The sequence below is a fragment of the Propithecus coquereli genome, unplaced genomic scaffold (genome assembly GCF_000956105.1).
Source record: "Propithecus coquereli isolate 6110/MARCELLA unplaced genomic scaffold, Pcoq_1.0 Scaffold143, whole genome shotgun sequence".
NCBI lineage: Eukaryota > Metazoa > Chordata > Mammalia > Primates > Indriidae > Propithecus > Propithecus coquereli.
The window spans coordinates 3,509,934-3,523,673 of NW_012138636.1; the positions used below are offsets into that span (position 1 = coordinate 3,509,934).

Genomic DNA, 13,740 nt, shown 5'->3' on the forward strand with positions numbered 1-13,740 from the left:
AGGTCTCCACGGAGCCCCTGCCCCACCGAGCAACACTGGACACAACTGTCCCTGCCAGATAAATCACTGATGGGGACTCACTAGCCCCATTTCACAGGTGAGGGAAATGAGGTCAACCACCGTGCCAAGGTCAAGCGTCAGTATGAGGCAAGCGGTGAACCTATGACCTCAACACCATTATCCTACAACCCCAGCTCCTGGTTCGGCAGCCCATTCCTCTCCGGGCTCTAACAGAGAGGCAGCCACCCACGGGAAGACAGTCAAGGGCATTTTCTTTCTGCACCATGATGGCACGTCATCTCCATGTCTTATATGACACTGAATAGAGAAAAATAAATGGAAAAAACCTCAATATGATTTCATTTAATAATCGTAAACAGAAGCCAAAACATCTGCTCCTGACGAAAGCTGACCCTGGGGCACCTGAATGCTCACGATACCAAGGCATTGCAAGAAGGAACAGTAAAGAATAGCTAGAAAGAAGCTCGCGCTGGCAAAACAACTTGGCACGTATTTAGAGATAACACCATGAAGTCTTCGTATTGTTAGCAAAGGCAAAACTTCAACTCAAAAGCAGAACAAAGAAGACCGGGCCTGTGTCTGTTCTCTAAGCTTGCAGTCCCCAACTCCCAGGCCACAGACTAGTACAGGTCAGTGCCGTTAAGGACCAAGCTGCAGAGCTCTGCAGCCCCGCCCTCCAGGCCCTCATCCGTGGAAGAATCGTCTTCCATGAAACTTCAGAGGGGCGCCACACCGCAGCAGGTGAGCGGCGGGGCAGCCAGCAAAGCTTCATCTGTACACAGCGGCTCCCATGGCTCGCATCCCCGCCTGAGCTCTGCCTCCCCACACCCCCGTCTGCGGAAAAATTTTCTTCCATGAAACCGGTCCCTGGTGCCAAAAACGTTGGGGACCGCTGTACTAAGTCACACATATCACTGAACTCAGTGATCTAGAAGCAAAAACCTCATTCCTTATTCAGCGTTGTACAAAGTCATCAAGATGCCTCCCGATCACGCCATCCCTCAGGCTCCTGCCTTACCTGGAGGTACACTTCCACTTCGCACCAGTTCCCGGAAAGGCAGCGGGGGAGCCCGCGATCCTGGCAAAGCCCCCAGGTCAAAGCGGCCCACTCCGTAAATTGCACCGATAGGGTGATTTCATCATCCCAGCCTCCCCTACAAGCTCGAGGTCTTCATCAGTGAAAACCACGACACCAGCACCCCCGGCTTGTGCAGCACCCCTGCCCTTGGAAACCAAGCCCTTCCGAATCAGTACTGCACCACCAGAGATACTTTAATGTAATGAAAGCACCCTGAAATGCACTGATTGTGAAATATAAAATACAAAATTCTGTGCCCTCTCCTCCCACTCCCAAACAGGGTAGCAACGGGAGAAAAGAGATGCGGAAGGAGTCCTTTACAGCAACGTGACTCCAAGTGTCGACGCTCTGCTGTGAGCTAAGTCCAGAAACAAAAACATGGAGATATCATGAGCATAGAGTAATTCTGTATCTGTCAAGTTTCATAACAAAAAAATTGAGGTTTGTGACTTATTTATCTTTGGGTTTTTTATTCCATTTTCCTAGTGATTCTTTTTTATTGTATTTTACAGAAATATTGGTCTGAGACAGATTGAAAATAACAATAAAACTGATCCCTTCCCTACAGACTCTGAAAATAATTGCCAACAGCAAAACATTTAAATGAAATTGAGTTTGTTCTCCTAAACACGTGAATAGCCGCTGAAGCTCACTTCTACTAAGAGAAATGCAAACTAAAAATATACGGAGACACCATCTTTCCCCAGAATGGCAAAGATCGAAAGGTTTTTGGATAGCACAACTGGCTTGGGCAAGGCTGCAGGCAACAAGAGTCAAACATACTGCTGGTGGAGGGCAAAGTGGCAAAATCCACCAAGGTTACAAATGCAAATTCATTTCTAGGAAGTCGGTAGACAGATATACTCCCACATGTGGACAAAGTTGCTCCTTGCAGCCTTGTTTGTAAAACTCAAAGCCTGGAAAACTACTTACCTGTTCTTTGAGCCAGCGGAGACCTGGTTAAGTGAATTCAATACATTCAAGCAACTGAATACTCTGAAACCATAAAAAAAGAATGAGGATGCTCTTTACACAGACCCTCCTCTAAGACACAAAAAGCAAGGGGCAGATCAGGACAGATCGGTATATACCATACATACTATCTGTAGTTTAGAAAACTAGGGGAAAAATGTAAACAAAATTGCTTGTATATTCATAAGACACATCTAAATGGATGCATAAGAAACCGTAAATATTGACAAACGCCAGAGATAAGAATTGGATAGTGGGTCTATTTTCAACATATATCCTTCTGCACATTTTTACATTTCTACCACATAAACTTGTATTACCTATTCAGAAACTTTGTTTGAAAATATAAAAAAGAAAGAAACTGAGCTTAGCTACTTCATATATTTCTCAGGAAGGCCTGTGTGCACCGAATAACACAAAAGGTCATGGCATAAGCTCATTCCACGACAAATGTCTTCTACTACTCCATGTGCCCTCATTCTCCAGAGAAGGAAGAACATTGTATCTCGTCTGGTGATGACAAAAGCTTGACTGCACACCATCAGCACTGTGACACCCAAGGAAATTGCAGTCGGAAATCACAGCTCCTTCCTCCTTTTGTCCTCCAGCCAGTCCCTCCCCAGGTCCTCCCTCATTAGAGGCCAGAGCTGCTTGACAATGCAACGTCCACCAGCAGGAACGGTTCTTATTTTACACACCCCGGGAGGCGTAAGTGACCTGCCCAAAGTCACTAAAGCCAGAAAGCTACTGGAGCCTGAAATTTCGGATTCCTAGCTCAGGGCTCTGTCCACCACGTTGCCTGGACTCTTTTGCTAATGGAGAAAAGAAGGGCACTAGAAAAAAACAGTAACAAAATGACCAGGCACCAGGCTAAGCACTAGACATCAATGATTCCCATTAAGCCCCACAATGACCTAGGGAGGTAAGTTCTCTTACCACCCACAGGCTATGCATGAGAAGGGCGTCTGTGCCAGGGGAGAGAACCCCAAGCTCTCACACCCAGCCAACAGCGGTGCAGAAAGTCCCGCCGGATCTCAGCCACATGCCAACCTGCCTCCCGAGGAAGCTCGCTGACCAGATCCATCATCTGCAAAGCAGTCTAACACACGGTGCCCCTCCAAGAGCCAGTTACTGGAACCACAACAAAGAACCTCTTCATCTAAGCCAATGTCACCCAAACTACAGGCCATGAAGGCCAGAAGGAGGGGAAATGATCTGAGGTGGCAAAGTATGAATACCTTTAACTTTAAGCCATGATGCTTTTGATATGTATCAGAAAAGCATAAATCTAGCTCATCAAACCCATTATTACACAGAGACTGTAGCACAGAATGAAGGCAACTTAAAACAAGGGGAAGAGATTAAAGGAAAACTACTGAGCAAATAAGTTCAGAGGGTACACAGCTGTAGTGAAAACCACGAAGGACCACAAACCGGTATTCGAGACTGGCTGACCTGAGGCATCGGCTCCATCCCACGGTTTTTCTCTGGAGGAAAAGCAGCCTGGGAATAACAGGTACCCGCCCCGCCCCCAGCATACGACACGCACTAGCTCTGAATGTCACTTTGTTTTTTCATGTATTTTTATTTGCCCTCTTCTGTGCCGCCGTACATCTCTCCGACTGAAGAGGCACGGCCCCGGTTACCAAAGCATCCTGGAGCCTGGCATTTATGGGCAGTGTCCTGTGGGGCTTGGCCTTAGGGTGACCCGGGTCTAGTGTGCCCTGAATAGCTCAGATTACACCTGCGGATCAATTAATATCTTACGATTATTTTGAGAATCACCTTTTCACTTTAGGAAGTATCTGATTTGGGGAACACGCAGTCTCCCCACTATCCCGGCACCTGCTGCAGTGCCGAGGTGATTAGGTGGGTGCTGATTCCACGGAAACGGCAAGGGGGGGGCCCTCACATCCACGGCACCCAGCGTCACAGCCGTGCAGCGAGCGTGGCCTCTGCTCTCACCGACCTCCTTTCCCGGGGCCACTCCTCCCAAAACGCCCCACTAAATGCAGACGCTGATCAAAGTAGAATTTCATTGGATCCTGCAATACCGACAGTGTTAGGCTTTAAGAAAACAGAAGGAAAATAATAATTCACTAAAAGAGAATAATTATGAAAAATAAGGGCATCATAGCTCTTCGAGTGCTTCGGCGGGCAGGATCTCCTGCGATGCTGCCAAACAAGCTGTGAGGAAGGTGTTTCGCTGTCTGCGTTGGTCTGTTGTGAAGGTAAAGGTAGGAAGAAACAGGCGCTGAGATCTCCCAAGCAGGATTGTGAATTATAAACTCCTCTACTTTACAACTACATGGAAGAAATTGTCTTGTTTTTTCCTAGGGCCTTGCTGCTCTAAAAACGCTCCCCAAACCAGCATCATCTACATCACCAGAGAGGTTGTTAGAAACACAAGATCTCCACCCACCCGACCCCAGACCTACTGAATCAGAATCCGCACTCTAACGAGATCCCCAGGTAATTCCCATGCACAGCGGAACTGGAGGGGCGCGGCTTTCCCGCGAGGCAATCCTTCCATTGTACCAAGTGACATCTCTTCGTTCAGTCACCAGTAACTATTTATTGAGCACCTACCGCATCTGTGCCAGGTGCCGTGCTGACAGCTGGGAGATCAACAGCGAATAAGACAAACACAGTTGCTGTCCTCGGGGAGGCGCCATTCTAACATGGTGGTTTCCCACCCTTGGATGCTCACTAGACTCGACCGGGCACTTTGAAATGCACCCGCACACCTGCAGGTGCCTAAAATCTACCCCAGACTATTATTTCTATGAACGAACTATCAGAAACTCTGAGACTGAGGCCCTAGAAGCTGCACATCAAAAAGCTCCAATTGGTGCAACCACTTTGGAGAGCAATTTGACATACCTAAAGCTCAGATGGGCATAACCTAAGAGTAGCACTTTCACTTCCAGGGTTATATCCTAAAGAAATGAAAGCGTGTGTGCAAAGAAGACAGAAACAAGGACATCCACTGCAGCACTGAGAGAATATTTTGGAAACTATCGAACTGTCCGCAAATAAGGAAATGAATACCTAAACCATGGCTAAGACAAAGAATACTGTTACAGGGCAGTGGCATGAACAAACTAGATCTCTACGTGTGGATGTAGTCTCAATTATAATTGTTGAGTGAAGAAAGATAGTTGCAAAAGGCTGCATAGTTTTACCCACACACAAACGTTGATTTACTGCTTACGGATTCATAAATATGAAATACAAGACATGTTTGGCAAACACCATACCAATTTCACAAAAATGGTTTGTTCCGGGAGCAGAGGAGAGGAAAGAGATGGCGGTGATTAGTGGTATTTTTCAAGGTATTATGTCAAAAAAACTTAACCAAATATGGCTAAATTTGAATATCTATTAATCTGAAGGGTGGGTAAATATGTATCAAATACATTATATTACATTTTTTTCCCATACTTTTTTGGGCGTTTATGTTTTGTGATTTAATTATTTCTTTAAATTTCTTTTAAAAGCTTCACAGGTAATGTGATACACAGCTAGGGCTGGAAATCTCTGATCTAGGAGCGTAAACTAATATTAATAAAAACCTGGCTATTTAATATCAAGAAATACGTCTACAGAATGGCAACAATCCACGGATCTTGAAGTTAAGTTACTACCTCAAATACTTTTACACTGATTTAAAAAAACTTTCACATGGCAGGTAATTTCTATAAGCAATATTTTTTAAGAGGCCAAGGTCAGGCCGGGCATGGTGGCTCACGCCTGTAATCCCAGCACTTTGGGAGTCCAATAGAGGAGGACTGTCTGAGCCCAGGAGTTTGAGGTTGCAGTGAGCTATGATGACGCCACTGCACTCTAGCACAGGTAACAGAGACCTTGTCTCCAGCAAAAAAAAAAAGAGGCTGAGGTTATTACCCGAGGTATTACCCAAGGAAAGCAACAGTTCTCCAAGCGTAGTCCTCAGCTCACCTGTAACAGAAGGTGGGTAGGAAGCAGGAGGGAATACTAATCTAAAATGCAGATTCCAAGGCCCTACCTTAGAGCTACTTAATGAAAATCTGTGCGTACAGAACCTGAGTCTGAATTTTTGATAAGGGAATGCACATGTGGGTACCATTCTTTGGTACACTGAAGAACCACTAAAGTATAACATATTTTTTAAAACTGTTGTTAACTGCACTTTTAAACCGTACATTTCTGTGTTCAATAAGGTGAGATTTGTCATACTCTGAAAATTAAAATGTAGGAAATGTTTTCCAATATTTAAGACGTAATTCAAGCAGATCGTAATCAAAACTGGTTGCCTGCACTGTGCATCTAACCTGAAGGACAAAGAAATGGATTTCAGGAAGAAGACCAGAATTTCACGTCGCCTCTTTCTAAAAGAGCTACGAAAAACAACTGGGTAACAGGAAAACTGCACAAGTCCAGCCTTGTCTCTGCTCTCACCAGAATGAGAGGCCCCAGACGTGATTTTCGCCAAAGCCAATTTCAATTTAACAAAGCTCAGGCAGTGAGGCTTGAACACGGCCTGGAAGGCACAAGAGGGGATCCCGAATTTGCTCTCAACACTCGAGGTATCTTCTCAACTCTAGTCTATGATCTTTTGACTACAAGTTTTCACCTCTCCGCAGTGATCTCTTTGTCATCATTCCTTTGACCTGCCTCCTCCAACCTGTCTTTACATTGCCTGACTTTTACTTTGGTCTCCCTGATTGTCCTCTTCATCAACCCTTTCTGTTTTCAGACAAAACCAACATTGTAATCCTGACTTTCAAGCCCTAGAAAACTGCTTCGGAGCTCAAGCTAAAAACCCAGCACAGTAACACAGGAAAAGGTGTTCAACCTCACTAGTAAACAGGAAAGTGCAAATTTTAAACCACGAAGATACAATTTCACACCCGTCAGACTGGCAAAATATCAAGTCTAACAACATCAAGTGTCTGAAAGCGTGTGGAGCAACTGGAACCCCCAAACACTGCTGGTTGGAATGCAAATCGGTACAACTTCTTTGCAGAGCAATCTGGCAATTTATTAAAGTGGAAGGTGCCCAGTTCCTCTGACCCAGCAATTCCCTTCCAGGTTTATCCACTGAGAAACTGTAAACATATGCTGTACACAGGGAGACAAGTTCACAACTCTTCATTGCACTGAAACAGCACACACACAAAATTGTAAACCTCTGTGCTCACAGCAGTAAAATGAATATATTGTAGCACATTCATAAGAAGGAATATCATATAGCAGTTAAACTAGAATTAGGTGTCTCTTAGATAAACTGCAAAATCATAATTTAAATAATAAAGGCAAACTGAGAAGTTGTACAGTATTACAATGCATGTTTAAAACACGAAGAAATAGGGCTGTGGCTCATGCCTACAATCCCAGCTACAGGAGCCTGAGGCAGGAGGATCATTGGAGGCCAGGAGTTCGAGGCCAGCCTGACAACACAGCGAGACCCTGTCTCTTATAAATAAATAAAACTAGCAATACTATTAACATATCTGGTTTATGCATGCACACAAGTCTAGTAAAAAGTATAAAACATGTGATAAACACCAAATGCAGAACAGTGATCACTCTGGAGTGGGCGGCAACGAGGTGGGGAAGGGCTCACAGGAGGTTTTAATCGTATTTGCAGGATTTGATTTCTTCACTGGGTTGGAGCACATGAGTGTTCACTCTATTCTTTCCTGTCTGCCCAAAGTTAACCACCACCCAGAAAAAGGAACTTACGTCCGAGGGACCTTAAAGCATTTGAGAGTTCTGAAAGTGGCATCAGAATTGGACCAGCAGGAGGAAGGCTGGACCTACGAGAATAAAGTGAAGCTTTGGGAACCAGCAGGGTTTTTCCCCTCAGAATCTTAAAATTATTCACAGCAAACAATCATTCTCAGAACTGTCATAAAATTCCATGTAGAGGACTTTATGACATACCCAAAATTCTAAGCCGTAATCTCAGAACAGGAACACTCCAAAAAGCCTTAGGGTCGGGGTAGGTTGCTGATACAGAGTTCGCCTCAAGAAAGTTCTCGCTGGTTCATTTTGGGGTGGCCTTTTCTCTTGAAAAACCAGCAAGGCTTTCTAAACGCTTAGACTAGCATTTGGTTTTTCCACGACTGAAGGTTTATTATAAGAAGTTGCATTAAAATAATTAGACCAGAAAAGTTAACTAGACTAATAGATACCATCTTTTACAACTCTTCCAGTCAGTTTGCTTTGGGCTGGCTTCATGGGTAGGCTAGAGAGAAAACCACCAAGGGATACCTTTCTGATGATACCACGGAATTTAACACCACCCTAAAACCTCAACCGATTCAAACTAACTGGAAAGACCAGGCAGGCTGGGAGAAAAAAGGCGTCGGAACTAGAGAAATTTCTTCTGATTGCTAAGAGAATCAAAATTGAAAATGACTTATAATTACAACTCAAACATACCAAAATTCCACTGTAGTAACATAAATAAATAGGTTTTATGGTATGAGTGAATAGGAACACATAAAGTTGACATCCAGAAAAGGTATTACCATCTTTCATTATAACAAAATACTGGCATTCAACTTTGTTTTCTCTTAGGATTCCAAGAAAAACAGAGAAAAATCTGCAGACCTAATTGTCAGGTCCTGACCTAACATAAACTCCTGCATATTAGACCTGTGGGTCCAGAAGAACAGAATTTTTTTCTTTAAACATTAACCTACCTCAGCTCAGGCTGCATTCTCTAAAATCCAACAACTATCACAGCAGACTCTTATATATGACTTTACTCCTAGCTGATACATTAAACTAAACTTACAGTTGTCAATTATCTTTGAGAATGTAAAGCATAAATAACAGTAATAGAAGAAAAGGCAAGATATCTCTTCTTCCAAATTATATGAGACTGAAATATTTTTTAGTAATTAAAATTTTTTTTCAACCATTCTCAAAATATTTGCCTCAAGTAGTTGACTTATCAGGATAAAATTATCTTCATAAAAACCCTCTGGTTTTGTTTCAAAATTTACTAAGTTTACCTTCATTTCAAGGTAACTTCGTTTATTTAAAAGACCTCAAATACATCACTCAAACTGGTGCCAAATATTATATTCTAGGGTTGTTGCACAGATGCTAAAATGCTAATATCTGGTAAGCTCTACACCGTTTCAAACAAGGTCGTTAGGTAATCAAGTGGTTGCTAACCAATTAAGAGATGTCAAATTTCATAAAGGTTTTATCTAAAAACTACTACTAAGAAGCTTTACATGCCCCCTTCAAAAAAAATCAGCTTTACAAGATGAGAAAAACTAAGATCCCCAGAAATACAATTTGCCCAAAAACACACCATCGAACTCGTGCTTATCTGGACAGACACATAATGTACAGATCCCAGTTTTAATTCACATTGACTATAATGTCCTCATATAAAATAAAAGCGATGGGTAGAAAAGTGTATCAAATTCTGTCCAAACAAAATATATTAAAGAAATGTCCTGTTGTATTAATCAGTCTTTCCACCATACTGCCTCTGGGATTTTGTTCAACCTTTATCTGTGCTGATATCATCACAATGTACTGAAATTGTTTCATCTTTACCAATGTTATGCACCCAAGAGAAGGATCGGCTCAGCTCCTTAGGGAGGGGGGACCCCCTCATTCATTTATTAAGCACCTACATATAATATACGCCAACACTGACACAGCAGGTGCTCAACAGATGGCCATTTATCGAAACAAACTTGTCATCTATGTGATACACGATATTTTCTCAGAGGTACACCTCACAGCACTACTAACAAATGAAATGAAGATCATATGATTTAGACCAATTTGCATAGGTACAGGTCACATTTGGTTTCTCCTAACAAATGCTTCCTCTTTAGAAAATTCCTCAAATTCTTGAAACAGAAAGCTTAAAAAAAACAAACTTCCATTTGGAAGGCCATAAAAATACATAGGAAGTGAAATCCATTGGTCTGGACAAAAATCAGAGGATTATCAACAGGGGACATTTCCTCATGCTTGGTAGCAGCTAGTGCATTTTGAAAATTACAACATACCAGCCAAACAAGCTTTACTGTCTCTGAACCAGACACTGCTGTGTGGCCAAGCTGACTTGCTCTAAGCAAGTTGATCAAGAATTACTATGGCAGGAATTCACACAGAAGACAAATTAAAACAAATGGGAACTAGTATTAAATTTCCTTTGCGTGACAGGCACACCTATAGCCAGGACTCAAGCATTACAAAAATAATCCATGTAACCTAAAACATACACACCTCTTAATATTTTGAAATTAAAAAAAAAAAAATTTCTAATGGACAATAAAACTTCAGAAGAGTTGGGGACAAGTGGAAGAATGAGGATATTTTCCGAGTCCTCCATATCTAAAACTGGCACAAGAACTATGGGGAGGCCAGGCGTGGTAGCTCACGCCTGTAATTCTAGCACTTTGGGCGGCCAAGGTGGGAGGATGGCTTGAGGTCAGAAGTTCAAGACCAGCCTGGGCAACAGCGAGACTTCCTGTCTACAAAACAAAAAAGTAGCCAGGTATGGTGTCGCATGCCTGTAGTCCCAACTATTTGAGAGGCTGAGGCAGGAGGATCACTTGAGCCCATGAGTTTGAGGTTGCAGTGAGCTGTCATGACATCACTGTACTCTAGTCCCGGCAACAGAGAGAGACTCTAATCTCAAAAAAAAAGTATAAGGGAAACAAGTAGCGTTTAGTTCTCAATCACACAAAGAATTTGCTACAAATTTTGTTTCTGCCCTGCTGGGTCCTTTTTTGTCTGGTAGAGGAAACAAATCCACTCTTCAATGCTAGGTCTTGGTTTGTTCCTCTCACCCAGAAAGATAGTGTCTTCTAACACCCTTTCTGGACACATATCAGCCTATTTTAAAATATGCCCAATGACCTGCTTAAAAAAAAATTCAATCCCCACTTGCTCTTACTACAACTACTCAAAGCAGCTGGGACCAAATGGAGTTAGGAGTGGTAAGAATCAATAAGAGGCCCAGAGTGGAGAGGAGAGACCCAGAAAAGACCTACCTGGAAACAATTCATCACTGAGTGAAGAATCTAAAGAGGGGTCCAACGAATAGTTACGTCTGATCAGGTGAAAAGACAGCAGTTTCCTCATCACCAAGCCTTCTCCTCTGGGAAGTGAGACTCCAAGGGGCGGGGGTGACCTGAGCAGCCTTTTATAAGGGGCGGGGCTAAGGATTCCCAGTCTTTGTATCCTGCCATGCAGCTTGGTTTGCATAAATGAACATGGGACTTGTTTATATTAGTGGTTGCTTCCACCAGGTCTGAAAAAGCATCATCTCCATTGTCCCTGAAACTCCTAGAAAGTGACATAATAATGAAAGATGCTGTTGACAACAGCAGCTCACACTCACTGAGTACTTGCCAAGTCCTAGGCCCTCTATCCCAGTAACTCACTTTATACAACAGTCCGAGGAGATAGGAACCATGAGCCTCTCCTTGTTGTAGACGAGCAAAGTAAGACAGAGAGCAGCTTGTTTAGGGACACAAAGTTAGCATGTGTTAGAACCACAACCCGAACCCAGGAAATCTGACTTCAGAGCCTAGACTCTTCATCATTTGCTGGAGACACGGTGTCCGATAAGAACATAAAACTCCCCACTTAGGAATTATTGGTTCCTCCCTTCACCTGGGGGATGGTCCTGAATTTGGTCCCTTTTTAGATCTCCACACCAGGTGTCAATTCTCCAGACAGTACTGGCCTGCTCCACTCAGGTCCTCCCCACACTTCCTCTCCCTGGCTGAGCTTCACTGGAAACAGGCTGTGACATTCAGCCCAGGTGTTTCAAGAAGCCCCAGCGGTGCTAAGGGCAAAAAAAAAAGAAGAAGAAAAAAAAATTGGAGACTGGCTTCCTCTTGGGACATGCTAGCTCTCACGTTGCCAGCCCACTTCAGTACAGAGAGGTGTCACCACACGCAAGCAGGACAAGAAACCCCACCAAGGGCTGGGACTGCGCCTCACTACCCTGCAGGCCTGAGCCCACCCCAGCAGACATGAGTTATTCCAGCTGCTCTGGTTTCACAGTTTCCCTCTGGAGCTAGTTGTTGAAAAGAGAATCTGGGAAGAAAAGCATCACCTTTTCACATCGCCAAGCAGCATTAATGCCCCTCGACAGAAAGAAGCAGGAAACCTGTCTCCTCATACAAAAGGAAAGGAAAAACCAGGAAATGGAAAGGCTCCCGGAAGCACCCCCCATACCTAACTCACCCTGCACCGATACCTGTGCAGTTATCACTCTAGGAAGCCCTGGCATTTGCTCTGCTGGCCTTGGCTGCCACGTCCCACTGTGCAGAAAGCTGAGGCCGGTGGGTCTCAAGTCCACCCATGAGCTAACACATGGCTCCTGAATGCTCCTTTGCCTTGTGTTGATCTTGCAACAGAATGTGGGACGGAAGACTTTAAAAGCTATGCAACGGGGGAAGGGCAGCCAGATCACCTTACCCTAAGGCTTCTCAATCAAGCCTGCTTAGACTCCCTTCAGGGGCCAGTATTACTAGCTTCACAGGAGCTTTTCCCAAGCTGGCACTAAAAGAGCACATGTTCCACCTGGGGGGAGGGCGAGCGTGCGGAGAATGGAGGCAAAGCACACACCCTCTCACCCTGCACAGGACAGCAATGCCTTCCTTACTCCACGCTGAGCTCCACAGGCTCAGATAAGTGGGGGTGCCAGCTGGGTACACCCTGGGGACACAATGGCTGGAGGCTGTTCCTGCAGAAACTGAAAAGGAAGGGAAAGCAATGGGAGGAGCCCAAATTAAAGTGACCGTGAGGTCATGGACCCAGACCCCGTCAGCGCCCAGAGATGTCCTTCGCTGTGTCCATGGCCTCCAGCCTCACTGGGCGTACAGTGGATCAGGCAGGATAACCCTGGAGATCTCCTCCAAGCCCACGGCCAGCCCCACCCTTAGGGCCTGCAAATGTTACTGCCATAGAACCTTGTCCCTCTTTCACAGATGGGGAAACTGAGGCATGCAGAACAAATTACCGTGCTTTCCCAAACCGGGTTGAAGTTCACTTCTCTAGCCGCAATTTTGCACTTTTTTACAGCTTTATTACATTTCAAATTTCTCCAGATACACCGACTGCTGTTGCAAAGTGAATGTTAAATACAATCGAAGGACTGAACTCAAAATGGGATGAGGGCAGTCAGGGAGTCCAGCAAGGCTTTATTTACAGCAAGAAGGGGATGGGTGCCCCCCACGTCCAGCTCATCCCCCAACCCCCTCCCCCGGGACGTCCGGGTCCGGTCGCCCCCCTCCCCCATAAGCCGCTTCCACTGCACCCCGAGGGCCGGGGAGCAGCAGCGCGGCCCGGGGTCGCCGAGCCGGCTGCGAGGTCCCGGGGCCGAGAGGAGCGGGGGACTCGGGCCCCTCCTGCGGCCGCCCGCCCGGCCCGGGGCCGGGAACTTCGGGCTGCGCGGCCCCCGCCGCGGGGCGTGTGTGCAGCTGGGGCTTCCCTTTCTTTGCCTCGCCGCGCCGCGGGCGCGACCCCGGGCGGCGGCGGCACTCACCATATTACAGATGGAGGCGATGTTTCGGACAGTCATTAGTCTAAAGGTAGCAGCGACCCCGCACCGCCATCTTTACGAGGTGAAAACCGGGCTGTCCATGGCGAGCGCTCGCGGGGAGGCCGGCGGCGCGGCGCGGCGGCCC

General features: G+C 45.3%; 1 protein-coding gene across 2 annotated transcripts in view; it reads right to left on the reverse strand.

Moving 5' to 3' along the window:
• Nucleotides 1-13,739, reverse strand: part of USP46 (ubiquitin specific peptidase 46) — a 49,807-nt gene extending 36,068 nt beyond the window's left edge. For both annotated transcript variants that reach the window (XM_012639926.1, XM_012639927.1), the window contains exon 1: nt 13,599-13,739. In XM_012639926.1, coding sequence (XP_012495380.1) covers nt 13,599-13,634 — 36 coding nt within the window. In that variant the 5' untranslated portion in view covers nt 13,635-13,739. The remainder of the gene's footprint in view (nt 1-13,598) is intronic.
• Nucleotide 13,740: the final 1 nt, after the last annotated feature.